Here is a 24626-nt window from a genome sequence, read left to right as displayed (position 1 = left end):
AATATACAACTATGTACCAGAGGGGCTTTGGGGAGAAAAAGGAAAAAAAAAATAAAATCTTTAAAAAAAAAAAATAATGTAATGATTTGAAATCCTAATTTCAGAAGCTAGAAAGCCTAAGAGCCAAATTTGAACTTACAGAAACAAAAATGGGAAGGAATACTTGATATTGGGCTGCCTTGCAAAATACACTGCATTATAATGTTTTAGCAATTGTGTTTAAATACTTCCAACAATTGTTCTTAAATATTTTTAACAATTTTTAAGATTCATAGTTATTTGTCATTTATCAAAATTTGGCTGGGTTTTAATTCCTTCTCCTCTCTCAGTCATATGCTCTTTACCTGGTGAAACTTGTCTATATGGACTGATAGATAAGCACCACAAGTGTCCTAACCATATATTTCTAGTAGAAAATATTGCCCAGGGGGCCAGCCCAGTGGTGTAGTGGTTAAGTTCACACACTCTGCTTCAGCGGCCCAGGGTTTCGCCAGTTCGGATCCTGGGCACAGACCTAGTACTGTTCATCAGGCCATGCTGAGGGGGTGTCCCACATGACAGAGCTGGAAGGACCTACAACTTGAATATACAGCTATGTACTGGGGGGCTTTGGGGAGAAGAAGAAGAAGAAGAAGAAAAAAAAAATTGGCAACAGATGTTAGCTCAGGGCCAATATTTAAAATATATATATATGTGTATATATATATATATATATACACACACACATATATATATATTTATGTTGCTCAGGATGGAGGCCTCCTGGTTGCCTAGTGGTTAAGTTCGTGTGTTCTGCTTCGGCAGCCCAGGGTTCACAGGTTCAGATCTTGGGCGTGGACCTACACACGGCTCATCAAACCATGATGTGGTGGCATCCCACATACGAAATAGCGGACGATTGGCAGAGCTGTTAGCTCAGCGAAAATCTTCCTCAAGCAAAAAGAGGAAGACTGGCAACAGATGTGAGCTCAGGGCCAATCTTCCTCATCAAAAAAAATATATATATATATATGAATTATATATATATATGGCTCAGGATATATAATTTTAGTCCTCTATCCTATAGGTCCTTTGGCCAATAGGTACACTTTTTAATAGCAGAAATTTATTACTACATCACATATTAAATGAACACATTTCATTGTTTTAATTATTTCGTTATTTTACTTTATAATAAACTAGCATGTCTTTTTCAGTTTTAAAGCAAAAAATCCCCAACACGCTCTCTCATTAATAACAGGAAGTTCTCACGGCGGTGCAATGCACTGTGCACAAAGGCAGTCAGGATCCATCCGTCGGTGCGCCTCTCTGCACGCTCGGAAATGAGCACCTGTGTCCTGAGCTGACACCCGCCCGCCCCACCAAGTCCCTGGAGATGCGGACGCTGACTTACTCTCGTAGTGAATGAGGAAGCCAATGCTGGAGCGGCTGTTGTCCGTGGTGAAGAGCAGGTACATGAAATTCCCCGTGCTGATGAGGAACTGCGGGGCTTGCGTGCCGTGGTACTCGCCGATCAGCGGGGACGAACTGGCCGGCCCGTCTCTGACTTCCAGTGTGTCATAATTGACTTCGGTCTGAAATCTGCGGTGACACGTACCCAGATAGAAAAGAAATGCAAAGCCACATTAACTTACAGATCTTCCCATAACATCTTCATTCATTAACTAAAGCCCATGGGTAGCAATAGAAATAAAATATTTACAGTTATATACACATTAAAAACTTGGATACCTATAATATTGAAGGATAGCACTTTTTTCTAGGAGTATTCTTATTGAGTACTTTATCCTGTAACATCACAAACACAAAAGAGGGCAGTCATTCAGCTCTAAAATGAAAATACTGTGAACCAGATTAGCTTTCAGAAAGAAAGAAAGGCCTAAGTAAATAAAAAAATCGCCAATTAGTGAAAACTCGATCATTATGCATTTTCAAATTACTTTTCATCATCCTGTATAACATGATTATGGATATCTTAAAATGAGCATAAGTGAAGTGAAATGATCTCTTAAAGAAAGGGGGTAATTCAAAATATATGACAATACTTAAAATACCTTTCACAAAAAAAAACTCCTTTGTCTTTTTAAGTTGCATTAACTCTTTCAGGACATAGAAGGGCATGTAGCACATTGCTGCTTCAGAAACTAAAAGCTACATCAGTGATTTGAAAAAGTGAGAATGGCTTCCGGAAAGTGCTCAACTTTTCTTCCAAGGACATGATGCTTCCAGAGAATCTGGCCCCATGTTCCATTTATATCCAGTTGCAGCCACTTGGGTCCTCTTGGAGGCAATGAAGGTACCATTCCAGGCACTGAGATAATATTCTAAATGGGCCCGTCTAGTCCTCAAAGAGCTAACCCGGTTTCCAAGCGTCTGCCTGTGCTCCCAGGGAGCAGCTTATGCATCGTGAGCCTGGGAGGCACTCAGTGGCTTTCAGACAAAGAATTCCACGGAAGCTTGCACCTTACCCCCATGCTTTGCATCCAATATTGCTAATCGGGAAGGAGAGAGGGGGAGAGAGCGAGCAAGCTATCTTAGCTTCACAGCATAGAACTACAAAAACAGATGCTGAAACCAAAGGGCTCTGCTCTGCCCTGTTTACCATTAAGTCATAGAGCCCCCTCTTAGTGCAAATGCACAATAATGATATGTCCTTGCAACCACCTTAGCATAGTCCCTTGATCCCGGATCTTCCATAAAGAGGAATTCAAACAATTGGTGCGTTATGTGGCTAGGCCAGCATATGGCCACGGGCTGGGCCTTTGGTGTCAGCGCAGCTTTATATTCCACTAAACAAAACCAAACTCATAGATTCAGAAAACAGACTGGTGGTTGCCAGAATGGAGGGGGTTTCAGGGGTGGGTAAAATGGGCCAAAGGGATCAGCAGGTACAAACTTCTAGTTATAAAATCAATAGTCATAAGGATGTAATTTATAGCATGGGGACTATAGTCACTGATATTGTATTGCAAACTTTAATGGCTAAAAACCTAAACCTTAAAAGTTCTCATCACAAGAAAAAAAAGTGTTGTAACGTTATATGGTGATAGATGGTAAATTGACTTAGTGTGGCAATCATTTTGCAATATATACAAATGTCAAATCATTGTATTGTACATTTGAAACTAATAAAAAGTTGTATCTCAAGTATAATTCAACAAAAAAAGAGAAAAAGATCCTATGTTTTTCAGTAGTCTGAGTTCAAATTCAAGAAGTCTAGGTAAGCGTGAAATAAATCTCATTTGAAATATTTGCACTAAAGTTTTCACATCTTCTTTCTTTAGTGACAGTTAGGACTAAGAGCCTGTACACTTCAACAGTGGAAAATTTCCAGGAAAACCTCAGAAAGAGAAAAATCTGAACACTTTTCATTATTAGGCAACCTAACACACATTGTATAACAATAACATCAGTATGACATTTAAAATTGTCCGTACAAACACATCCCTTATTAGGATATGAGCCCACAGCTTAAGGTATAAACTAATATTGCACTATGTAATTAACCTTCAAAGAGTTGTGTTAAATCACAAATGTCTGAAAATATCAGAAATGTTCGTACTTACAAATGGAATTCAGCAAATACCACAGTTCAATAATATTGAAAAGACAAGATTGCAAAAAAATCATGTGAATATCTTTGTTCAGGCAACTGAAAATGGAGTGCTAATAAATTGTGCCAAACCAGAATGTAAAATCACTATTTTTACCAAATAATCTAAATTTGATGTGCCTGCTGGGAATCAAAATGTGCTTCTGCTCTTTTCCCTCTCAATACTACAAAGTGGAAAATTAGTAAGAAACCAAACAATTTAGTGAATATTTGTAGAGTTAATTTCCCAATGATTAAGATTATACACAAAGATCCATTCTCCAATATAATGAAGACATAAATGAAAATTTTTCTTTTCTTCTGAGAGATTGTTCTACTGGAGATCATTATGATTCTATCAAAGGTAAGTAATAAAATGAATAATAATTTCAAATGCAAATAATTACTAAGAGATAATGTAACTCCCATTAAAAAGTTTTTCTGTATGGATGCTATCATTGGCTATTAGAAAATTAGTGAAAAACAGAAAGAAAAATAATATAATAATGTTCATGTGTCTTGAGACATTATAATATTCTAAATGTCAAAACCCTAAACTCAATCTAATCAAGCAGAAGGTCATTGTTAGAGAAAGCCCTATGTTGCTCAGAGACTAAGCTTGAAGCGCTAAACAACGATGCTTCCTTATATTTTAAAACATATAGTTCATTCCAAAACATTCTTGGTTTTTAATAATCAAATTCATGTCATTGTTGAGGCAAATGGAAAAATGTTTTGCTATGGACAATTCAAAAAGCATGGTCATCTGTTTTAGATCATCAAATACATTATCAAATAGCTAAGCCGAACAACATTCCACTGATAGAACCACTCACAAGTAATTAATCTGTGATACACACTCCATAGCCAGGTCTGCAACTTAAAGTCACCCGTCAGTTACCAATGGCCATCACAAGACTGGGAGAGCTGTTTTCCTGCACTGTTCCAGAAGGGAGCTAAGGGACCAAAGGGGCTTCCGTGTCCAACCAAACAAAAAGCAGAATGGATTCCATCCACAGCTCCAAAATCCAGAGTGGGACTCAAGGGCCAGCCACCGTGAGCCCTGGGAAATGGTCATCCAGGACCACGTCGCCTTCAATCAAGTCTTCAGAGGTGCCTTAACTGTGAACTTAGAGGATAAAACTCAAGAAGAAAACTTATTGAGCAAGTGCTTGTTTCTTTTTAAATGAACTCCTTTGGGGGAACCAATGAAGAACTGTCATATTTCTAAGTTTAAAGATCGATTTCAATAAAACCATTGCACATGCACGGGTCATTAGGTCCAAATTAAGAAACAAAACGGTTTTCCTTACCTATCAAAAGTTATTTTGATAGAGTGTCCTGGTTTTGCTTCAATTATCCATTCACAGTTTAAAGAATCTTTATAATATCCTGGCCATCCGGGAGGCAAAATGACTCCGCTAGAAGCTGTCAGATGTCCACCACACGGGGCTGAAAGATGATGCACAGGATATCAGTAGTTCAAACCAAATATATTAAGTTGTACCACAGTGACACGCCAATTACAGCAGAAATTTGTTCTTCTGTGTTCATGGATTCAATGTTTTCAAGTATACTAGCAAAACTTATCCCTAAGTAAGTTCATTGAAAGCAGAGCCTACATATTCCACATCTGGGCATTTATCATCAACTCACAGCAAAGTTCTTTTCACCTCCTCAAGGTAAGGTGTAAGTGGGCGCTCTGTGCTAAATGACTTCCATGAATTATCACATTCAATTGGCACAACAAATTCATGAGGCGTTAACACTATTGCTACTCATATTTTACACTTTCAGAACTGAACAATCACCTACTGATTAGCAAACTTAAAATTACCTGACGTCTAAAACTGAAATATTCTGTGGTGTGTATGCTTGTGTGTGTGTATGCAGAGAAATATGTTTTAATGATATATGTGCGTGTTTATTCACTTTGAGTTGTGTTCATTTTCTTGAAATAATTTGCCACATACATCATACAAAATTGGCGAATGTTAGAAAACAAAGCAAAATTTTCAAACAAATTCAATAAACATAGATTTAGTCTGCATCATTCCCTTTGACATGCTCTGCAACAAGCAGTGGTCCACAGTTACAAAGAAGAAAAGGACTCTGGAGGGATGTGCCTGCTGTGCAGGAAAAGTGATTATGCATTTCTGTATAATCCACAGGAATTTTTAAATAGCATGTCGATATTTAACATGTTTCTGCCTACCCACATATTTTTTCAGATTTTATCTATTTTTTCTCAAAGTTCTTTGCCATCTTTGTAATCATCTTGTGAATATATGCATATCAAATAAAATATACAAAAATGTTCCCAGTTAAAAAATATATATCATTTCTTAAAAGATATGTCTTTTACGGAAAAATAGCAATAGGCATTAAAATGTTGAAAAATTTTATAAAATTTTATCTAGACTTTGGTACTAGAAAAAAAAATCTGACAAAGAGAACTCTATAGAAGTAATCATAGTAGCTTCACTTATAATAGAAAATAAAAGAGAAAAGAAAAGTTAAAAATTAAGAAAAGAATGTGACCACATATTGGAATGTCACAAATACATCTGAGGTAATGTTTTGAAATTTTGTTACTATGAGAAAATCTTTGCAGTAGAATATTATATTTTTTAAAGCAGGATACAAAATTGTACATATAGTATAATCTAAAGTTAATGAGAAAAATTCTATTACAAAAAACTAGTGATGGAAATTTAAAAACATGTTAATAGTGGATAACAATGTGATTGCTTTGTGGAGCATGTGTTTTTCCTGATATAGTTTCTTTTCCAAACAAGCTGCAATAGGTATGAATTATGTCTGTAGTTAGAAATATATAAGAAAAAATCAGCATCATTTTTCTGAATTGAGTTCTTGAAGAAAACTGTCATTACTTTAGACAATGTAAATTCTGAAAAACAACCTATTTTTACTAATTATCATTAGCATATTTTCTAGTTAAGTCCTTAAGTTCATATTTTTAGCCTATGTCATCATATGTCCGTATAGATCAGTATTAAATATAATTTAATTCCTTTGCTTTTTGACATGTTGTAACAAACCTTTATTAGAATACAATGTAAACTAAATTAAACATATTAATTTTATCTATTTCATGTTTAACTATCCAAAGATACTATATAAGAAAAGCATCTAGTAACAGATTTTTTTAAAAGTTTGATACATGAGACATTTCTAAATCTAGATGATGAATTCTTTCCTATGTCTTATTTCCCACATAAATATGAAACTATAAGTTTGCTTTAGTAAAGCTTTCTATAAATCTTGAGTTGTCACATTTCTTGGAATGTACCTAAATTGTCACACATAACTATTATTTATGTCTTGTCTTTTGCATATCATTTTATAATTTACAGTGCATTTGAACTTTAGAACTTGTATCACTTTATCCTGATGAAATAGACATTTTAATCTTTAAATTATAGATTATCAAAAACACTAAGATATTAAATGATCTCAATTGTTGCTATATCAGCCAACTTAAATTAGGTTATACTGTGGTAACTAACTACTCCAAATGTAATAGCTATAATAAGAGAGACCTATTTCTCACACAGTCTAGGGGGCTGCCCCACAGCCTCTTTCTTCCAGTAGCTGCGGCATGTGGAAAAAGGTCTTGCTGTAGCAATCAAATGCTCTGGGCCATAAGTTGAATAAATCACTTCCATTATACCTAATTGGCCAGAACCTGTCACCAAATTTCATCAAACCATAAGGGAACCAAGAAGAGAAGTCCTACTTGGTGGAGATCCGGAATGTCTGGCGAACAGCACCAGTGACGTTCACATTGACATAGGTGATAATAAAAAAGCAAATATGTGAATGAGATCTTTGGAATGCAAATTCTCCTCTGATTTATTGACTCTTTGCATTGGTGAATTACCTGATACTGTATTCCTAAAATAATGCCCTCTTGGCTATACACATTTTTCTATAGTTTTATTTTTAACGTAATTATCTGGCTTGGGTATGCTACGTGAATACTGGCTGTATGAAATGTTATATAGGGGTTAGCCCATTTTTCCCATTATCTGTGATAACGTTCCCAAAACTAAAATTCTCTGAACTTGAAAGGTAGAGAACTTATTTATGCATTTGTTTGGTGCTGTGTCTTTTCCAATCTTTAACCTTTTTTCAAGTACTTTTTATGGTACTTTGTTTATTTACATTTTGCGCGTTTTATTTGGGTCACTTTGCATAATTTATATTTTGCTAGGAAATCAACAATTTCCTTTAAACTCTAAAATTTGTTGCTACAAAGTTGGTGATATATTTCTGTACAGTTATTTTTTCCCACAAAATAACTTGTGTTTTTAAGGACACTAAGCTGTGCTGAAGAATGGTGACAAGTTAGAGGCAGAACAAACAGGAATTTTTCATCCAGAGTCCACACAATATACACCTCTGATGTGCTGGCCTCCGAAAAATTCTGCCAGAAGAAATAAGCAAGATACCTTTAAAAACTTCCTTTATTGTGAGCCTTTCACTCATTATATAAATTTATAATTAAGAACAATAATTTATTTTATTATATATTAAATTATGTTTTTTGTAATCACAGTTATTTCTCTTTTATTTTGCTGAATACCTCTAATTTTCATTTCTCCTGGTTTCCTCATTATAATCATGGAGGGTTTGTCTATTTTACTGATATTAAAAAAGAACTAACTCTTGCACTGAATTAATGTTTCTAACATTTGATTTTTCTTAATGTAACATTCTAACTTATTTTTGTTTTTTTCCAATTTCTTAGCCTCAGCAATAAGTTCCTTTATTTTTTGTCTTTTTGTCCAACACCGAGGGCATTTTCTTCCCAGCGCCGGCTTTGTGGTCTCATGCTGTTTTTAATAGGAAAGATTCTCTTTCACAGGGTTTCCCAATAGCACATGGCTTATTGGAATTAATTAATATGACAAATCCAGTGTGATTGTTTTAAAGAATTATTTTGACTTCCTTCTTAATACACAGTTCCTCGGAGCGGGCTTTTTGATTTCCAGACATTTGCCTGCGGTTTTATGGTTATCATATATTTACACTTTAATTGGAATGTGATCAGTGCACGTGGCCTAGACTTACTTTGATTTGTTAAAGTTCACCATATGACCAATGACCAATTATATAACTGATTATAAAAAATGATCCTTGAGAAAAACAGCAAATGTGTATTCTTTAAAGAATATGAGGTTCCTTATGCATCTCTTAAATCAAATCAAATTATTTGTCTGTATCACTCAATCTTTCATTGCCATTTGATTATTTCCAACTAGATCGATTTAATTCTGAAAGTAGGATTTCTATTTCTCTTCAGCAAGGGCACTGATTGGGGTATCTAGTCAATTATATTATCAGACTATCTACATACTTCTCTGAGATTCACCTGTGCTCAGTAATTGGGTTCTCAGTACAAGTAAACTTTAAAAATCTTTTTCACCATTAAGTAGCCCTTTGTGTTAAGGGTTTTCTTTGTTAAAAACACAGAGCTGAGTTTTGCATTGAACTTCATCTGAAGTTCTCTTCCAAATAATGAGAGAATTGTCCCTTCACAGTTAATGCGACACTTTGTCCTCCTGGCTGACTTTATGTGAATCCTCACCTGCCGCTTACTGGCACCCCTTTCTTCCCTGACTGTGCGGAGGCACCTACCTGCCCTGCAGCTTACAAGGCACCTGCACACAGCCTATTACAGGGAAGCACACCAATGACAGCGAGAATCGTGGCCAGGAGAGGACAGAGACTGGAGAGGACTGTTTGTTTTAACCTTCTTTCTCATGAAATCATTCATGCTTCAAAGTCAACAGCAATACACTTGGCTGGAGCAGTGTCAGCAAACATATGTAATCATGCACCATTATTACTATCATTAGTTTGAGCACCCTTGAATGTGTGTGTACTTCCTTAGAAAGGATGATAACCCATCCATTTATTAAATTTTGATAAAATGGAAAATATAAAAACCATACATTTAAAATACGTGATGAAAATAAATAAAAGTGAAAATCCTACTATTGTTTTCTTGCCATTCAATATATCAATTTTCCACCCCCGGGTGGTGCTCTTCGTCCACAAAATTGCTTTAACAATTTATGAAAGCGTGGAAACGAGTACATCTTTCTGCAATTTTAGCAGAGTCAGCCAATGCTGACTCAAAATAGTACTGATCCTTAAAATAATGATGAATAACTTTGGAGGTAGGGCTGAAGGCAGAAAACCACTGCACCAAACTGCTGGTTAGCCAGCCAGGGGTTTCACCTCCCACATTTAGATTCTGCCTTTGTTTAGACCACCTGCAGGTCACAGTGCTGGTGAGGTTAGACCAAGGTATTCTGTGAAGGAGAGTAACCCTCAGTGGTAGGTTACATCTGATGTATATTTCTTTTCTATTTATCTATTATAAAAGAAATGCCTTCACTGAAGACGACTGAGAAAATTAAAATAAACAAAGAATGTGAAAATCATCCATAATCAAAATTAATATTTCGGTATGTACCTTCCTTTTCAGATTTTTTATTATTATCATGAGATACTTATATATTTATATGTTTTACAAAATGGTATATTCCAACACAGGTGGTTGTATCATGTGATCTTTCACAGGATAACATACAATGAGCATCTTCGATCTTTGTTAATGATGCATGTTATCCTGGCATATGAATGTGTCATGATTTATCTAACCAATCCTCTGTGAGAAATTTAGTTGTTTCCAGCTTTTTCTCTTATATTTAGTACTGCAGAAAGCATTCTTGAAAAAACATCCTTTCATAGTTGCTTGCATATGCCCTTATTATATTGATCCAGAAATATAATTTATAGCTCAAAAGTTAAGAAAAAGTTTGAGACCCTTGATATGAATTTACACCAAGACATCATGATTTTATACCCTCAATGGCATGGCCAGAAAATGCTAGTTATTCCACAACCTTACCAGTAGTACCTCTTATTAATGTGTGTAAATCTTTGCTCATCTGATAGGCAACATGGTGTTTCACCTCCTTTTTTAAATTTGGATTTCTCACCAATCTGAAAAGGCTACATACTCTATGATTCCAACTATGTGACATTCTGGAAAAAGCAAAACTATGGAGACCATAAAAAGATCAATAGCTGCCAGGGGTTGGTGGGGAGGAAGGGATGAATAGGCACAGCACAGGGGATTTTTAGGGCAGTGAAATTATTTTGTAAGATACTATAATGAGGGATACATGCCATTATACATTTGTCCAAACCCGTAGAATGCACAACATCCAGAGTGAGCCCTAATGTAAACTACGCACTTTGGGTGATGACGTGGCAGCGTGGGCTCATCTGCTGTAACAAATGTAGCCCCCTGGTGGGGATGTTGATCATGGAGGAGCCTGTGCAAGCAAGGGGGAAAGAGGGATATGGGAACTCTTTGTCCTTCCACTCAATACTGCTGTAAACACAAAGCTGCTGTAAAATATGTGTATTTTTAAAAATTTTTCATTTCTTTGGTATTAGTTGGAGATAAGGTTTTTTTTTTTTTTTTTTTTTTTTTTTAGAAAAAGCTTTTCTTAGCTCATTGTGCACAGACTTCTGCTAGGGAAGCTGTAAATATATATTCTAAGTAAATAGTTTTTAATTGACTAATCAGAGGTAATATCCGTCTCCTTAAAATTTTTGTCTCTAGTTTTATTACACAGGTAATCAGAGTGGAAATGTTGAGAAGGCAGTACACATGTCAGCTACGTTAAGAGCCACCAAATAGCTAACTTAAAACTGCATTGTTGCTAGGGGTTGAATTCCGTCCCCTAGAAATTAATATTTTGGATTCCTAATCCCAGCGCCTCAGAATGTGACCCTATTAGGGTCACTGAGGATATAATTGGTTAAGATGAGGTCATCAGAGTGGGCCCTAATGCAATATGACTGGGGTCCTTAAGAAGGGGGGGAAGCTGGACCCAGAGGCATTCTCACAAGGAGAAAGCTGGGATGATGCCTCTACAAGCCAGGGAATAGCAAAGACCACCAGGAACCAGTGAAGCTGGGAGAGAGGCCCGGAACAGATTCTCCCTCACAGTCTCAGGAAGGAAACAACCTTGCTGACACCTTGATCTCGGACTTCCAGCCTCCAGCACTGGGACACCGTACATTTCTGCTGGTTAAGCTGCCAGCTTCGTGATACTTTGTTACGGCAGCCCTAGGAAGCCAATGCTGTTGCTGTTTTCTTTTTAAGCTGGATGTACCATTTCAAAGGAGAATAACTGGCAAATGATAGCAGACCTTCACAGCGGGGCACGGTGGAGCTCCAGACAACATTCCCATCCTGCAGGATGCAGGCAATGGACTCCGACCCCTGGGTTTTGACAAAGCCGTCATCACAGTGAAAAGAAACTGAACTCCCAAGTAGAAACCGGTCACCAAAACGTCGTCCATTGATGGGAATGCCAGGATCATGGCACTCGTTTTGACCAAATGCTGAAAAAGAAAATAAGCAGAATAAAAATACTTGAGTATTAATTATGTGTGTTAAAAAAGAAGGAAACAGAACCTACTTATAAAGTAATTTATTGCCCCAAATTCAGGTATGTGGTCACAGATAGATAAGTAAAGACAACAAATAACAGGATATTGATATCTAGTGAGACAGAGAGAGAGTGTGTGCATATGGACCAATAGATATCATTACCATCTATATGGCATTTTACAGTTTGAAAACACTTTTCATATGCACTAAGAAAAAGAGAGAAGACTCAGGCAGGTGGTGGAAAGGATTTTGGTTCGGTCATATCTGTGTTAGAATCCTGGCTCTTATGTTTATTATATGACCTTGGGCATATTACTCTGATGATCTGAGCCTAGCTATCTTTATTTACAGAACGCGGAGTATCAAGTGTATATCCCAGAGTGACTGTAACATTAAATGAAATAATTACTGGCAGATCCTCTGCACAGTACCTAAGGGAAGTAGGCAGTCAGAAAATTATAATTTACTATTACTCATATTAACATTATTATTTGACTTTATCCCTCAATAATGCATTTAAGTAGATGTTCTTAAATATAATCTATTTTGTAAATGAGGAACCTGAGGCAAAGAAAAGTTAGCTGTCTTATTAAAATTCACTAAGTATGTATGAGTGCTGGTATTCTATTTCACGGCTCCTGATCCCAAATGCCTCACTCCTTTTTACCACACTATTTTGTTGTGTTGAGGATGGATGGATGGATGGATGGATGGAAGGCTGGATAGTTGGAAGAGAAGATGGACAGATGGATGGATGGAAAGAAGTCAGGAAGGGAGGAAGGAAAATCAGAGAGACAGAAAAGATAAGTGAGAGGTTCAATTCTTACTATAGGAGCGAGCAAGCCACTAACCTAAAAAGAGGCATGCATTTCTTAGGTTATCAGGATAATTCTGTAGGGTTTTGCTACTCTCATCATTTCCATAGTGATTATAAACCCCTGAACTATCAGCCTTACATTCAACTTTGTATTCATGTAAATGGGGGGACCTGAGAGTCGTGTTGGTGTGGGAAACCTACTGGTATAAGTGATGTTGAACCCTCGGCCGGTGGTGGAGTGATCAGACTGAAACTCCAGGCGAACTATGTGCCCACTGCTGGCCAGCTGGGAGGGAACCTCATTGCCAGAGAAGGTGCCGAGGACGGTTATGTCAGAAATCCCGTCGTCTTTGACCGCCAGGAAGTCAAACTGAGGCTCCACATCAAAATCGTTAAAGATGAGGTGAATTCTGCTTCCCGGCTCAGAGATAATCAGCCAAACGCAGTTCATGTTGTTACCGTATTCCTCTGGATAATTTGGTGACAGAATGATCCCTGATGATGCAGTAAAGTTGAAGAAACAGGAAACTGTGAAGACAACGAATATATTTTCAGACACTTGGGCATATTCAAAGAACTGGGCACATGAAACCATTGCTAAGAACCTGGGAAGGGAGTCCATATTTACAATCCTGTGGAGAGCTCGGGTTGTCCTATTTTTAAACCAGCAATTCTGGACCATAGCAGTTTCTCTTCCGGAAATTGTAAATAGAATCTTTCATTATATGTAGCACAACCAGAGCCTATACATGATCAAGTGTAGGCTTGATTCAAAAATGATCCTATCAAGTTGACTGGAACTTCTGGCAAATATTAGAATTCCTAGTTATAACTTTCTGCCTTCAGAAGAGCAAATATTCCTAGGAAAAGGTATGCCTGTGTCATAGGAACAATTTCCAGAAAATAATATTGGTTCCATTCAGTCTTCTGTGATAACTTTTCACTTTATATTTCATATTTGCCCTTAAAATGAATTTTTTCAAGTTATTTAAATTTTTATTAGTTACAGGATAACAATTAATAAATTATAACTTGGAAAATCAGACCATGGTCTGGGTGGATGACATAGAAATATCTTGGAAAATTTACTTTTAAGAACATGTCTTTAAAAATAAGTTATATATACATACTTTATTTTCCTCTTTTTTGGAGAGAGCACCTGTTGAATTTATCTCCAGCGTGTGGTTTTGCTTCTTATTCCACATAATTTCATATGGATTTTCCAGCCTTTGCTATATTTGGTTACCAAAAAAAATCCTGCTTTTAAATTGGCTACAAAGTCTTTCTTTGTACTTGTTAAAACACTGTACTTAGGAGGAGGCAGGCGGGTCTTCAGCTGAAATCGGACACCATATCGCTGCCCATGCTCACAACTTGTGCTAACCTGTCACGTGCATTGTTAAGTCATAAAGACCCCCATTGCCCTACTGATGTCTCATACAGTCTAGCATCCCCAGCTCTTGATGGTGGTCGTGCTGTATGTTGCATTCTTTCCAGGGGAAAGCTCTCAGCTACATTTTATCTAGTAGACGTCACAACGACACTGATTAGTTTTAATCAAGTGAAGAAAGTGGAGAAGGTGGTGTTTGAGAAGCCCGTGCGTGTTTCTGGTCAATGAGGCATTCTGAGGGATTCTGAAACCCGCTCTCCCTGAACACACGCTCGGGTGCTCTCTCTTTCTTTCTCCTTCAAGGCAGTCCTAGGACACAGGGGCCCGGTCAAGGTGCAGTACTCACATACACAGCTGGGCTTGTTGCCAGACCACTGGTTGTTTTGCTGACACGTGATAACCCTCTCCCCCACCAGCTCGAAGGCGGCCTGGCATTCAAAGGTGAGCGTGTCTCCGTGCAGGAAGCTGCTGCCCGTCCGCTTCCCGTAGGCAGGAACACCGGGGTCCCCGCAGCCTCCCTTTTCAATTTCTGAAAATAGGAAACACAAATGAACCATTAAAAAAAATACACGAGGAACATTTTTTAACGATTTAGAAAATGAACAGGTGGTTTATGTTTGCTGGTCTAAACATCACTTTCATGAACAGTTTCGAAAGGATGCTCAATTCATCTTAAATGTTAGATGTAAATTTAAATACAAAAGCCAAAAAAAGGTGTAATTTAAGTTTGAAAGATATTTGATTTATTGTCTTTGAAGGGATACACAGGGCTACACAGATGTGTTGACAGTGCAGAGGTTACAACTAATACATGCCTCTTCCTGACCCACACGCTTCCTGCATGTTATCCACAATTGCTACACTAAAATGTACACACCAGTTTTGTTTTAATCTGATTTTTTTTTTTTCACTTTTTGGTCAGAAAGATTGGTCCTGAGCTCACATCTGCTCTAATCTTCCTCTTTTTTTTCCTCCCCAAAGCCCCAGTACCTAACCGTATGTCCTAGTTTGAAGTCATTCTAGTTCTTCTATGTGGGGCACCAGCACAGCATGGCTTGATGAGTGGTGCGTAGGTCCCCACGGGGGATCCGAACCGGCCAACCCCGGGCCACCGAAGTGGAGCATATGAACTTAACCACCATGCCACTGGATTGGCTCCTTAATCTATGTGTTTTTTAATGTAAACAATATAAGTGAGATTGTTCATTCCCTACTGAATATTTAAATCAACATATCCATTAGAATACCCTTTCCCTTGAATTAATGTTAAAATTCATTGTTGGAGCAAAATGAATACATTTATGGTCTTCAGATGAAAAGAAAATATGCAGAATCAAACCTCTTTTCATTAAACCATGATTATATTGAAATATGAATACACATGCACCAAAACCACATGTATTTCAAACTTCGCTCTGTCTTAAATGTTAACTATATAGAATGCATTAACTAAAATGTGTTATTTATTTATTCATACAAAGAATATGTTTTGAGGGCCAACTATGTATCAGGCCCTGTTGTAGGTAGTGAAGTTAGTGAACAAACAAGACAAAATCTTGCACTCATGGGGCTTGCATGATATAGAGGAAAACAGTAAAATTTAAAAATGTCCATGATTTCAGATGATAGGCAACTTGAAGCTAAATTAAGGAGTTCAAAGGGTTACAGAATAATGGGTGGAGGAGTAAAGAGAAAGTAAAAATACCCTGAACTAAGACTAAAATGGTCCCTTCTGGAAAGAGATCCAAGCCCAGCATGGTCAGCACCCATAGCAATCTCCACAGGGAGATTCTGGGAAGGGGAGGTCTGAGGGAAGGAAAGACCGTCCCCAGCAGCCTGTTGGGATTCTGTGCTGTGTGGCAAGAAGGCCTTGTGGGGTGTTAGGATGAGACAGGACGTGATCTGGTACAAGCTTAAAGGATCACGCTGCAAGGCTGGGAGTGTGGAGCATGGAGAAAAGGGAGTTTCAGCAAATACAGATGGTTTCTGGGCACACACCTCAAAATGCATCTATTGGTTTTCCTTCCGAAATTCTTCATGAGCTTGCACGTTATCATCTTGTGGTGACCAGGAGGAAAATCAAATCTAGGTTTTATTAGCCACCTAACCACTTTCTCATCAAGTTCTTCTTTTTGGAACGTGTGTAGAAGTGACTCAGACTGGATTTCTGGATGGCTTTAAGGTACATGCCTACAATGTGGGGAACATATCCATGCCCAAAGATTGATCCAGATGATGGCTTATTTCACTGGAGGGGAGAAACTACTTCCAAGTGTTTAGGAATGGCAGAGAAGTGAAATTGGCTTATAATATCATAATGGTATTGAGACTTTCAATGTATGGGTCATCATCACTTCTGTTTTCTCATGCAGAATAACAAAAGAAAGAAAAAACAAAACAAAAACAGGCATTGGGTACAGCTTCAACATGCTCTGCTAACCTTATAGGCTATCAATTAAAGAAGATGATCCCTACAGTAACAGGTATATGGGAGCAAAAGTGTTCCTGGAAACAAGGCAGGCCAAAGAAAGCTAAGAGAACATTTTTCCTTAAGGATTGGCCTTGGCGTTCAGGTTTCGAACCTGAGTTGAACAGAGCTGGGAATGATTTACTTGAATTTCTTGCTTGGGTTGCCTTGAACCAAGTTTCTTTCTCCAACGTAAACAAAGGCAATTCAGACAAATATCTTATAACAGAAAAGAGCTTGCATTTGGTGTGGCCTCTCAGTTGGGTAGTTGCGCAGGGTCCTTGCAAAGCTCTAAGGTCGGGAGTCAGGATGCTAGACTTGGTTTCGAATCTCCCAGTCTTTGCTGGGCCACTAGGGGCAATTTAGTTTCACAAAGCTTCAGTTTTCACACCATCAGCTTACTACTTCCTACGTCAAAGGGCAGTCTTGAGAGGTAAACAATATAATGCACAGGAAGTACCTCGCATATTGTGCTCAAAATATTAGCCATTAGTATGATTATTAGCAAACTTTAGGCTTCTAGAAGTTTCTTTTTGTCTCTGTGATGCTAAAGTTCGTATTTCTTCTTATGGTGAAAGAAAATATGGCATTTTTGAATAATACTATTTTCCACATTAACTGAGTCAGGAAACTCCTGACGTTGCAGAGTCTTCAGGAATAAAATGGTTGTAGTTAACACACAGTGTGGGTGTAGACGAGGGTCTTTCTGCTGAGGGTCAAGAGAGTCCTATGGTCATTCATTTCCACCAAAAATGCCAATGTACCCTGATCCAGATGCAAGGCCTCTGCTGGCCTGGAGCAGAACCTGTTGTCTGATGTGGCCATTATTAGGTGTTTGACACAGAATTGTCACTGCCAAGGCAGTATGGTCCAAAATCAGTAGGTCTGTGTGAGCAAGTAGGACCTATTCTCCAGCCACATAAGAATATGAAAGTGACTCATGATGAGGCCAGTAAAGCTTCATCTAGTAGAACTTTTTCTGGGGACATTCTATATTCTTGACCCCTACATCCTAATTGTCACTCTTGCCCCCAAATGATTGTGACAAGTTCCACATAGATTTTGAAATTTGCCTTGGGGGTCACATGGCCTTTACGTGAAATCTGCCTCTACTTCAAGTATTTTCTGAACAAGTAGAAGGAGGAGAAGATGAATAAGACAGTGTTGACACTGATATGGTAACTGCACCCAAACTCCTTCTATACACGTTGAAATGTGAGATGCTGAAGATGACCTTGAAATGTTTTCTTGGAAACAAAAACTATAGTTTGTTTTCAATTAAAAGATCAAAGCCCCTAGAGGAGAAAAAAAGCTGGTCAAAATATCCCATCCAAATTATCAGACGAAAAAAGGAATTTGATAGTGAGGAGCCTAAAGAAAATATTAGGTTGTGAACAGTTCCTCACTTCTTCTCTGATACTCATTTTCAGCAGCTGGGAATATCTGCACAAAAATCTACTATGAACTCAATAATGTCTCTGTTGATGTGTTTTTCTTCTTTGGTGACCTATAAAAGTACTAAATAATGGTATTTCATTTTTCATATTAATTAGTTTTTTTGAATTTTATGAAGTATTTATTTTTGAATATTTTAATAATTGATCTAAAACATTTATATTACATTGACACTATATATATATACCATTCATCTTTAATACATTTTATTTTTATTTGATATTTTATACTATGCTTATAAATATTTATGTAACAAATGAGTAACTGGATGTATTAGTTTTTCTTTTAATGTATCTGAACATTTTTTTTAAACTGGTATATCAGTATTAGTTGACATATAAACCAAAATAGTGAGATAAACAATTGAGTCTTGTCTGGCAATTCCTACCTCTTGTATCCTCATGTGGTCTTTCTGGAGAGAATAAAATGTTTGTATAAAGGGGATATCACTCTTAGACCAGATACTAGGAATCACATTAGAGGAACTAGGTAAATAGATAACCATAGAGAGCTTACAGGTAGATTTCTGAGAAAAGTCATTAAAAATATTCAGATAAACCATATGAAACTGCTAATCATTTGACAATTTTTGGTCTACAAAAGGCAATTTCATCCACCTAAATCCAAGCTTGCTGATCCATGATACCATAGCTGCTTTTTGATATTTACCACCTGGCATGGTGCATTACATCCCTGTGAGGCTGCCCGCTAACCGAGGACTGTTATTACTCATCTTCCTATACCATCCTTGCCCCTGTCATGACCCCAGCACACAGTGGTAGAAGCACAGATGAATGAAAGCTTGTTTCAGTAATAACTAAGTTTCTTTGGGCTTCATTACATAGCTAAGTATCTTGCTTTGTGTCCCTCATTGGACTCTTTATCCACATGATTTTTCAGCATATTTGGGGCCTCACTGTTTCTGACTCTCACTTTACCTTCTCAACACTCCAGGGAATTGCCTGCCTTATCCAACCCAGGCCACAGGGGTGCACCAGTAGGGAGACCTACATAACAGGCGCCTGTATGTCACAAAGAGACCCCTCAAAGCCAGCAGCGTACATTTACATTTTCCAAACACTTCACGTCTTCAGCCTCAATTTATGCCACTCCATCAAGGACAGTCCCTTTCTAGCAGCAGAGTCGTACCAAATATTCCAGGGTATTTCATGTTCCCATGTTTTCTTTCATTCTGATCCTCCCATCTAAGATACCACCCTCTCTGTTCTATGACATCTCTCTTTCTTGAAGTCTCCTCACATCCCCACAGCCCAGATGTTTTTTGCCCCGACTCTAGGATGTACAGATAGCTTTTCCAATGAGGTGTTAGAACTAATCCAGTCTGGACTGATGTAGCGGTGAACCTCTCTTTCTGCACCATTACACCTAAGTTTTTCCAAACTAATGACTAAGCCCTGTCTTTCTCTGTACTCCCTAGCACTGAAAACAGCACCTAGAACAAAGTGGATGCTTGGTACTGTTGTGTTATTTAAAGGAGCTTCTGAGATGTCTGACCAGGCGTGGATACATAGTTTCTAGCCATAACACAGCCTGCTGGGCTTTTTCCCCACAAAGAGTGAATAGCCATTGCCTAATTTTTCATCTGTGACAAATATTTTTGAGCACCCTTGACTGTTCTAACTGCAAGGTCTAAGAAACAGGCAAACAGACCAAATGGCTGATTTGTGAAGCTTGCAGTTTAGGGCAGCCAGCAGAAAATAAACAGTAATATAAAATATACCAGACAGGGATAAATGCACTGAAGAAGGAGAAATCAGGTAAGAGAAAAGGGAAAGTGGCAAGAGGCTGTGTTGTGTTGCAGGTGGGACAGTCGGGGAGGATCTCTGAAAAGTTAACATTTGAGCCGAGACAGAAGTGAGGGAATAGCCGTGTGTGTAAGAGAGAACAGTATAGGACATGCAGTGAGCAGGAGCTAATGCACAGGTCTGAGTGCAGAATGCGCTTGCCAGGATGGGGGGCGGCAAGGAGCCTAGTGCTATTATCATCTGATGATAAACAAAGAGACAAGGAGAACACAATAATAACAAACAGGTCAAGGACCGGGCCACGCAGGGTCTGCAGACCTTGATCTGGATTTTATTCTTTCATCGTGCTTTATTATTGTCATGCTGTAAGAGTTATAGAAATCACAAAAACTATCAATTGTCTCCTAATTTATTATGAAACACTATACCATAATAAAGATTTGAGAGAAGACACCTAAGTGCCACCACAAAATACAATTTGCCTTAGAGTTACCCCAACTCTATTGATTTGAGCTTCTTTGTCACCAAGAACCCCAATCCTAAGTTGTCATGAAGATTTTAACTTTTATCAACCCGTCTATCTATGTGTGGTGGGCAGTGTGTTTTAGAGGAAAGTGTATCAGACGGAGAACCCAGGTTCGAGTCACAGATCTTTCATTCAATAACCATGGAAACTTGGGTTTATGATTCTCTTTGATCCTCTTCCAAAAACACGAGTGAAGCAGGTCTTCTGTGCCAGGGTACTAGGACTAAATACTTTATTATCTTTAGGAAGTCTGTCGTCCAGCAACTTGAAGAGACTGATGGGTGACCATCATAGGTCAGTTGGTGAGACGTGTCTCATCGAAGATATTCTGAAGTGAATACTAAGCATCAAATGTCCTTAAAATAAAAATAAGCAGCCAAAGAAGAACTGTACTCAGAATGTTCAGATAGTTTTTGTCCATCCCAGAATGCTTATCCTGTAGATTGAAAAAAAAAAATCTGCATTGAAGCCACAGCATTTATGCTCACACCCAGCTAGGCTGGGTCTAGGGCAACTCAGGCAAGGGCAACACATGGCAGGGATGCCCTCCTCAGGGCTGAGCCAGGCATCCCTGGAGGTCAGCGGCTGCCATCCTTCCCCTGGCGTTCATGAGGTCTTCTTCTCAGGACTCCTTCGACTTGTTTCCGATGTTAATTTCCATCCTCTTAACGAACACCCAGCATTATTGGCCTCTTGATTTCAGGATGACACAAGTGAGCAAGGAAAGGAAAAAGCCCTCAACTTTACAACTTTAGTTAAGGCTGGTCACTAAATCATTCAACTACATTTCACTATAACAGAATGCAATATCTAAGAATCTTTAAGATGTCTCTGTATTATTCTTTTTTCCCATTAATTCAAGGCTTTGAGATTGAGAGATTAACTATTGCATTTTTAAAGAATGAGGCATTCTTAATTCTAGGAAAATTAAACAGACCCTGCTCTTATGTTGACCATTGCATTCTGACTGCCTCAATCAGTGGGTCCAAACCTTGCTTACCCATCGGAATCACCAACCAAACACAAATTCTAGGGTCTAAACTTCCTAGTGTTTCCCAGTAGTCATTTAGCTAGGCTGGGAAGAAAATGGCTGAGAAGGAAGGGAGGAGGCAGCTGTTCAAGTAGGACGTGAGGCATTCCCTAATCAGGGAGGAGGGATGAGAGGCAGCAGTTTTCATGACGAGGAAACCCAGGAACCCACGCTGGTGCAGCATCCAGTGAGGTCGACTTCCTAGTGGACCACAAGGGTCTGAACAATGGACATTTTCTACGGCAACCATGGAGGCGCGTTAACCAGAATTTATCCCTGTCCTCTCCCTATAAACATACCTTTTCCTAGACCATGTCAGCACTGGAATGCAGATATAGAGAGAACATCCTAAAAAATGGCTGATTTAGACCATTCACTAACTTCTGGTAGTAAACAGTCTATAGACAAACACATAACACAAACACAATCCAAGGGGAAATCTGAGTAGTTTCCCAATAATGGCCCTTAATTGGGACTAAGGCAGAGATTTATGCCTAAAGAAAGACACCAAAGTGGATTTATTATACATGTGCCTATTTAAACATGATCACATGAAAATGATTCAATGGGTGCAATAAATCCATAATACATCAGACTAGTACAGAAACAGCTAAGTAATCTCACCAGCTGAAGCGTTCTCTTTTTCAAGGGTCCTAGTGAAAGGTCACTAAACGTTGCGAATTTCATTTTGTACCAGGATCAGGACTGCATCTGGCTGCGAGTAACAAAAAGGCTCAGTGCACCGTGACTAAAATTAATAAGACTATTTTGTTTTTCCTCATTGTAACAAGGATGGAGGTAGGATGTGCAAGACAGGCAGAGGCGTCAGGTCAGCAGGAACCCAGACAACGAGAACCCAGACTCTCCGTTTTCACTTTCCATCATCTGGAACGTGCTGCCTGCTATCTTAAGGGTTATAGCCTCCTGGGGTAAAGTGGCTGCTGGAGCTCAAAGTGGGAAAAAAGTGGAGAGTTAGGGTCCCCCACAAGAGCAGCCAGTGGGGTTTTTCTTAATTAAAAAAAACCAAAACCCTTTTCAGGAGGCCCTATCTAGTGACTTCTCTTTACATCCCTGTCTCCCGCAGGTCACCTGGGCCTTCCTACCCATGCAAGATCGTGGAAATATAAGTCAGCACTTCCCACACTTACCAGTGGAGGAAGACAAAGGAAAACAGCCTTTTTTAAGTGGTATTTGCATAGCCAATCCACAACATCAGCCACAAAATGCCAGCAAAACTAGACATCGAATTTAATTCCTATCAAAGGGAGACCATTTCAATGGAAACAAAATCACCTCTCAAACATAAAATCACTTACAAGGTGTTTCTCACAGTTAGCCAGTACAGTACTTAAATATTTTGGTATTTTGTGTTTAGTTTTCAGGAAATCACATAGAAATAAATTTCTTAAATTCTTTTGGGAATAAGTTGGGAGTTAAATAAATAAAGATAAAAGGAAATTCTATTTTAGGAAAAATGTGAGTGTCACTAAAACGATTTCCACATAGGAAGAAAAATAAATTAGGTAAAAAATAAGAGAGTGCTTTTCAGTATCATGAATCAAAACCATTTCATGAATTTTTATTCTTTCTTAATCCTCCCCTAAAAATCAGGTAGGTGCAAGGCAACTTTTGTTAGATCAAATGACAATTTACAAGTATTCTTTAACTTGTGAACTTCCAGTTGATTTGTATTTTGGTGGCTTGAAAGCAGGTTTAGAGGGACAACTATAAAGAAGAGAAAGAGGCACATGTTCAAAGAAAAAAGCCAATTTTGATTTTAGAAACTAGGGAACAGGTTTAATAAATTACCTGCCCTGTTAGCAACTTTTTTTTCCTAAGGAGATATTAACTGTATCAAAATGATAGCTATCATTTTTGATAACATTTCACAGTTTCCGTTACCAGCCTTAGAATGTAAGCCATTTCCTCCAAGTGTGTTTCACAGCCAATTTTTCTCAAAGACAGGCAGTCACACCGCTTTGAGACAAATGTCTTATATTTGCTGTACTAAGATTGATATTGTGTGTTTACCTTCTCTACTAAACGTTACTAAATAATATTTACTATATAACACGAAAGATGAACATTCTATGTTTACCATATCTACAAAGATAAATATCTTGTGCCTACCTTGTGTAGATTATTTTATGATTGAAATGGGCATCTAGCTATGCATAATTTAAACATTTTTCTAGGCTAATTTTTTTCAGCTTCGCTCTAACAATTAGGCACAACATTTGGGCACTTGATTATCCAATTATCTGTGCATTAGAGCAGGCCCAAAATTGTTTCTGGAAAGAAATCTTGGCTCTGCCTACAGGTACTTCATTAGGTCACCTCTGCAGAGCTGGCGCATCGTCGACTCAGCATGTGTTCTTGTTAGCATTTCATCTTATAAGATAATGTGATTTTATCCAAGCATATGGCTCTGTCCTAAATTGGCAACAAAGGATACCTGCATAGCATGTATTTGTCTGGGAATACAATACTGAATTAAATGCTACTCGATCATTATTCAGAGTTGCTGTGGGCTGAGTTGTATCTCCCCGTAATTCACAGGCTGAAGGCCAAAGCCCACATGTGGCTGTATTTGGAGAGAGGGCCTTTAAAAAGGTGATTAAGGTTAAACGAGGGGCTCTAATCCAATGGGACTGGTGTCCTCATAGGAAGAGAAAGAAACACTAGTGATGTGTGCACAGAGAGCCCACGTGAGGACACGGGGAGAAGATGGCCATCTGTAAGACAAGGAGAGAGGCCTCAGGAGAAACTGACCCTGCCAGCACATTGATCTTGGACTTCCAGCCTCCAGAACTGTGAGGGAATCAATTTAAGCCACTCCAGTCTGTGGTTATAGGATCCCAGCAAACCAGTATAGAGTTTAAATAAAAGATATGATATTTATGAACAACCACTCGAAGTTGTGCCCACGCAGTCAATTTATTTTTCTAGAAGACGTGAGTCTTTCATCAGGTCAAGATTGGGTCACTTTTAGCTTCTCTGACATACTTTTCCTAACTGACTTTAACTTCAGAGCCATGCCATTGGAACATATCAAGAACCATTAAGAGGAAGAGTCA

General features: G+C 38.2%; 1 protein-coding gene across 2 annotated transcripts in view; it reads right to left on the bottom strand.

Moving 5' to 3' along the window:
* The window catches only part of CSMD1 (CUB and Sushi multiple domains 1), a 1835848-nt gene that overhangs the window by 372089 nt on the left and 1439133 nt on the right, over window positions 1-24626 (bottom strand). For both annotated transcript variants that reach the window (XM_044760557.2, XM_070499942.1), the window contains 5 exons: window positions 14652-14834; window positions 13117-13443; window positions 11855-12049; window positions 4906-5044; window positions 1394-1581 (listed from right to left, as the gene is read on the bottom strand). In XM_044760557.2, coding sequence (XP_044616492.1) covers window positions 1394-1581; window positions 4906-5044; window positions 11855-12049; window positions 13117-13443; window positions 14652-14834 — 1032 coding nt within the window. The remainder of the gene's footprint in view (window positions 1-1393; window positions 1582-4905; window positions 5045-11854; window positions 12050-13116; window positions 13444-14651; window positions 14835-24626) is intronic.

Source organism: Equus asinus, chromosome 27 (genome assembly GCF_041296235.1).
Source record: "Equus asinus isolate D_3611 breed Donkey chromosome 27, EquAss-T2T_v2, whole genome shotgun sequence".
Lineage (NCBI taxonomy): Eukaryota > Metazoa > Chordata > Mammalia > Perissodactyla > Equidae > Equus > Equus asinus.
Note: the sequence above shows the minus strand (reverse complement) of the source record. Positions and strands in the feature narration are given on the sequence as shown.